Raw genomic sequence first — 6,000 nt, forward strand, 5'->3', positions numbered from 1 at the left:
CAGCTCACCAGGCTCCAGCATCAGCATGGCACTATCGTAGAAGAGTCTATGGATGCCAGAAAAAGAAGAGAATAAATCTCCAGGCTCAAGACAGGACCCAACCAGAGGCCTCATAGGAGAGTGTTGAAAAGAACTCCACACATACTCTAGATGGGGAGGTTTGGTGGTATAAGTCTCACAGGAACTGCTAGAGGAGGGCCTAGGTCCTGGGATGTGACTTAAAGGCAGTGTCTCTGTAGAAATCTGACCAATGATGCTCCTTTACTTAGATTACAACGTGGTGATCAACCTACAGTATTAGAGTTGGAAATCAACCACAGAAAGCACCACCATAAGCCTATGCCTTTAATCCCAGCTCTTGAGATGTGGAGGCAGGAAAGTCATCAATTCAATGCTAGCCTGGGCTACAGAGTGAGATATCCTAGTGAAACAAAGCAAAACAAGTAAGAAATATTACCATGGATAAGTGCTACTCAATTCAAGGTGACTATCTCACCAGCTTGGTGTCCTACCAGCATCTATCTGCCTTCTTTGCAACAAACCAGAAAAATCCCTGCAGAGTCTGGGGGTACCAGTGCTCCGCCTACTGTCATCTCAACATGTGGCTTGCTGGGTTTCCAGAAGCATATCCCTCCATACAGCTGTCTGTTCATTCCTCAGCCCAGGTGACACACTACACCAGACCAGCAGGCACTATCTGGACTTTTCTGGTGGGGACTATACACCATCAACTCTGCCAGGTACCCCAGGATGACAAGTCGCCTAGTCTCCTCATCTCAAAGAATGTTTAGGCTGGTCTATGTCCATAGAATCCTTTCAAGTTCACCTGCTGTGAATTTAATTTTTAAAAAAACACCATGACAATACAAAGCACTTCCATTGGAGCTCGGCCTGAAGAGGGACGGACAATGAGACCCTTCAGTATCACAAGGAGGCTATGGCAAAGTACTGTTCAGTGGTGCAAAAGGGAAGGTTGTGGGACTGAGTCCAGCCGCCCCCTCCCCCTCAAGATGAAAAGTCACTTTGTATGCAATGGGTCTATCGGAATCCGATTAGACTCTGGAGTTCTGTCTGTTATAAGCACTGCTGAATGCCAGGACACCTCTCCCCATAACACCCCAAGTTTCTGACCTGTGCTGCACTTCCCTCCTGTTCTTGCCTCCTTCTCACAACTGACAAGAAGGTGTAATGAACTCTCCCTCCCACCTCAGTGCCAGGTCCTCATTTCAACAAAGCATCCAAAGGAGAGCAGTTTTGCCTGTCTGGTCACCAGCTGCTACTCTAAACACACTTTGACACAGTCCAATCAGAACTGCTTTCAGGAGGTTCTGTCAGTCTTATTTGGGAGGAAAACTACATAGGCAAGATGAAGAGCAGAACAGGTAGCAAAAGGTCAACTGCAGAGGAGTGCTATGGAGTGTGGGATATGGGCGGACTGAAGCCGATGGTGTCACCTCTTCCCTCAAAGCCATGCTAATCTCTTCCCTCAAAGCTACAACAAGCACAGATGATTTTCTTTACAAAGATGATCAATTCTGAAGGGAAACAGAGGAGTGGAGGGAGGGGAAACAGTGGTTGGGATGTAATGTACGAGAGAAGAATTAAAAAAAAAGATCAATTTTTTAATGTCATTTTAACGTCTAAATGGCTTCATGAAAAGGTGACCTTATTAACAGTATAGCAGATGTCCGAGCCTGGCCAGCACCAGGACTAGAATGCTTGCGATACTCTTCACAGCCATGGTAGATCATGAAACCAGTACATAGGCAAGAGATAAGCTCACATGGTTTTTAGTTCCTGTAAGTCCTCCCAACTATGTTGTGTGGACCAGGATAGCTATGACAGTCTAAGAGGCTTTGAACCCCTAACTCCAGTTCCCATTCACTGCGAGGGATGACCTGGGAAGAGAAATGTAGGCTGCATCTGATCCAGAGAGGAATGAAAAGAAACTCACCCTGAAAGCCCATGCCATTCATCCCCCAAAGCAGGGAGTCGCCAGAGAGTATGGCCAACACTGAATCCCATAGATTCTCCATCTTCAGCTAGAACTGCACTGAGATCCTAATGTGTCCTTAAAAATTACAACATGTGGAGGTTCAATCTTCCCAAAGTCCAGTATATTAACTCAACAAAACCTTTAACTTTCAAACAGTTTCACATTTTGATGCTTGCAGTATATTTTAGGAATGAGTGTAGCTGGGAGCCCTAGAAATCATTCCTGAGCTAGTTGGATACTATTTCACCTCATAGAAGCATCACTAACTACCCTGAGAATTATCACTGACCTCTCTCTGCAGATGGATCAGGAGAGGCCCCATCCTAGGATGTCCCAGAGAGAGATGGTGAGTACCCAGCTAGAAGGCTTGCCTGTGTCCATCACATGGACATGCACAACCCATGTGCTTATTTAATGCTATTTGTACCAGTTATCACATAAATTAAGTCAATTTAAAACTAATTTTCCAGACCTGCTTAGTTACAATGCAGTTGACTTTTTGCTTAGAAAATCACTTATAAAAGTAGAGTGGTGCCAGAGGCCACCAGGAGCTGAGATGGAGACATACAGACAGGACAAGACAAGTGGCTAGGAACAGAAGGTTTCACATCTGAGCAACTGCTCAGAAGGCCCCAATGCACCTGACATGTGTCTGCCTGACGTGTGTCTTTAGAAGAAAGCCTTTTCTCCTATAAATAATTTATCAATCTCTAACTCTTTAATGAAAATAAACTGACCTCCATCAAGTGTCATAATTTATGTTTCCTAATCTTAATCTGCGAGCCAGGGTGGGAGAGGCTTAAAGAATGACACACCACCATGACATGCAGGAAGCATCCCACGCTCCAGCCTACACCTCACATCCTTATCTCAGTCTTCAGAATCCCCAAGCAAAAGCAGTTCACAGTTGCCTTGGCAACCCAAGGATTTAAGACTAAGAAAGTATACAGCCAAAATCACTTGTTGGATTCTGAAAACACCTTCTGCTCGCTGACTACATTTGAAACCTCCAGCCCACAGGCTCTAGGATTGTTCCACTTACTAATTTACCATTGACTCCCATGGGATGCATGCCCCCAACATTGTCACCTGTAGGGAAACTGACTAGGCACACGCATATATTCTGAAACAAGTAGAGGATGGCCCCAACATCTGTGAGACTCAAAATGTGCCCCAAAAGTCTCAGCATTCACTAGGTTTGGGTCAGAACTGACAAAAGATTATAAGCAAATGCAGAAGGCAGACGTTACTATCCATGTCTATTGCCTTGAGGGATTCTCCACAGGAACAATTATCAGGAAATGACTGATACTCTTCTGATTCAGTTCAGTCCATCCCTAGGGAGAACAGGGGATGCTTGGAGATATGTGTACATGTCAGGAGATATTTGTGGTTGTCACAACTGTGTCAAATGCCACTGAAACCTTGTGGGTACAGATGCTGCTCAACATCCTCCCATCCCCAGGACACCAGCACAGAGAACAATTCAGCCCAACGTGGAGCAATGCTGAGCAAAACCAACCTTTACAAACATGCCAAAATCTGGCTCTGGCTCTGTGCTTGGTGTCTCAGTGTCGGAAACACAGGGCAATGAGAACTTTAAAAATAAAACTGAAGTATGTGGAGAGAGATGGTTCAGCAGTTAAGGGCACTTGTTGCTCTTGTAGAGGACTCAAGTTTAATTCTCAGTACCCACGTGATGGTTCACAACAATCAGCAACTGCAGTTCCAGTGTATATATGATACCATCTGCTAACCTCCACTGGCACCAAGCACACACATGGTATACATACATAAGTGCAGACAAAACATTCATACAAAATAAATAAATCTAAAAAAAATTTTAAGTTCTGGAGATGGATAGTAGTACAACATGAATATATTTAATGCCAATTAACTACTCAGTTAAAAATGTTTACAAGGCAGAGGGGCTGAAGAGCTGGCTCAGCAGTTAAGAATACACTGTTTTTGCTGAGGACCCAAATTTAACTCCCAACATCCACGTCAGGAAGCTCTCACCTGCTTCTAGCCTCTGTGGGTACCTGGAGTCAAGTGCACATATAATTCCCTACTGCACCTCATACACATGTAATTAAGATTAAAAAAATATAAGTTTTAAAAATTTAAGTATGTGGATACTGGTATATGCATGTGAGTACAGGTACCCATGGAGGCCAGCAGTATCAGACCTCTCTGAAGCTAGAGTTATAGGCAGTTGTGAGCCGCTAGACATGGATGCTGGGGATTGAACTCAGGTCCTCAACAAGAGTAGTACATGGTTGTGACCACCAAGCCATGAGACACACTTATCCCTCATTATGAAGCTGTTTTCAGTACAACATCCCAGTTTGAAGCAGCAAGAAACTGAAGACCAAACACTACAAGAGCCAAGCAAAAGTCTGGGGTAGGGAATAGAACTGAGGGCCACTCTGGTGACTTTCTGGGTGGCCCTGACAGTACCAAGGAAATGTCTGATAAATGAGGAAAGACAGACAACTCAGAACAGTTGAGCTTCCCCAACTGTCCCCCTACTGTTCCAACTACAGACGCTGTACCTTGTCTTAGTGGTTTCATGGAAGCCCCACTCAAGCAACCTCTACATACTGGAGCTATATTAATGGGATAGACACACCAGTACTGTTAGGGCCCCAAAGTCATCTTAGCCTTGGTTACATGTAGGTCATATTCCCTGCAGTCACACTAATTTACTGTGATAGAAGGTGACCATAGGAAGCCATTAGTGTGAGCATGGGAATATATCACTTCACCAACAGCTATGAAGTCATCAACACAGTGACCTGGGCCTTCTGCACCCAGCTTGTCACAAGAAAGGCTTACTTGAGTCTCGGCTGCTGAAAGGCCATCCTGATGTGGGCAGGAATGAGGGTACTGGGGAGCCAGCCCGGCTGTCCTCCTCCACCTGCTGTGTGATATGTCTGACAGTCTCTTTGTTTTTCCTATTCTTTCTCCGGCCTGTGGGCTGCCAGCCATCCCCAGCACCCTGCTCTGATAAAGAGTTCTGTATTGCAGTGTCCTTGGAGGATGGAAGTTCACTCCCTCCATAATGTGATGGTGAAACCTGTTCTTCCTTGATGCGCAAAGACCCATAGCCTACATCTCCAGGCCACAAAGACTGTGAAGTAATGTCATCAGGACCATCAACCTTAGGCTCCTGGTCCTCCTTCCCATAGCTGCTCCCTCCTTCATGACAGCTAGCAATGGCAGAGTCTCCAGAAGAATTGGCAGGACTTGTTCTTCGAGCCAGCCATGGGGAGATGCTCCTTCCAGCCATTACAGCTGAGATCAGTGCCTCTGTGCTGTTGCTGGCTGGGGTGCCAATCTCAAACTCAGAGAGTTCATCTGAGGCATCTGACTTGATGCTGATGTCCAGTGCAGCCTTGATGAAATCATGGCAGGCCTGCACAATGTCAGTCATCTGTAGGAAGCTGGCAGCTGACATCACCTCAATGACATTCCTGCTGGTAAGAGCCAGGTGGGCAGAGTACATGAAGTCAATAATGGCCTTGAAGCCTTGGGCTGTGACAATGTCCAAATGAGTGACTGTTGCCTGGTCAGATGTCTTCTGTACCTGGCAGTAGAGTGTCTTGAAGTAGCGGCTGCTCCCAAGCAAGACGTTCTTGTGTGCCTTGAAGACCTTGCCCTCCACCACGACACACACATCACATAGGACTCCGTGCTGCCTCTGCTCATTGAGCTCTCGAAGCAAGTGCCGGTAGTGAGAAGTGATTTCCATATCTTCCTTTCGGTTGTTCATCTGGGAGCCTTGCTGCTGCCTCTTCTATAGACTCTGTGAGGAGAAGAAAACAGTTACCCATACATGAAACCCCTCTGCTATGAAATAAATCCAGGTAGATGGCAGCAAAGTGCATGCAAAGGTTCGGCATCCATCCAGCAGACACAGGCTGCCAAACCAGAACAGAGTGGAGGCAGTGGGGACAAATGCTGATAGCAGAGGCCATCACCACAGGCCCTGCAGCACAAAT

The 6,000-nt window shown here is 46.0% G+C and overlaps 1 protein-coding gene across 1 annotated transcript in view; it reads right to left on the reverse strand.

Moving 5' to 3' along the window:
• The window catches only part of Zbtb46 (zinc finger and BTB domain containing 46), a 40,190-nt gene extending 34,390 nt beyond the window's left edge, over positions 1-5,800 (reverse strand). Inside the window, exon 1 of the mRNA XM_059262141.1 lies at positions 4,835-5,800. Coding sequence (XP_059118124.1) covers positions 4,835-5,771 — 937 coding nt within the window. The 5' untranslated portion in view covers positions 5,772-5,800. The remainder of the gene's footprint in view (positions 1-4,834) is intronic.
• Positions 5,801-6,000: the final 200 nt, after the last annotated feature.

The sequence above is a fragment of the Peromyscus eremicus genome, chromosome 4 (genome assembly GCF_949786415.1).
Source record: "Peromyscus eremicus chromosome 4, PerEre_H2_v1, whole genome shotgun sequence".
NCBI classification, from domain to species: Eukaryota; Metazoa; Chordata; class Mammalia; order Rodentia; family Cricetidae; genus Peromyscus; species Peromyscus eremicus.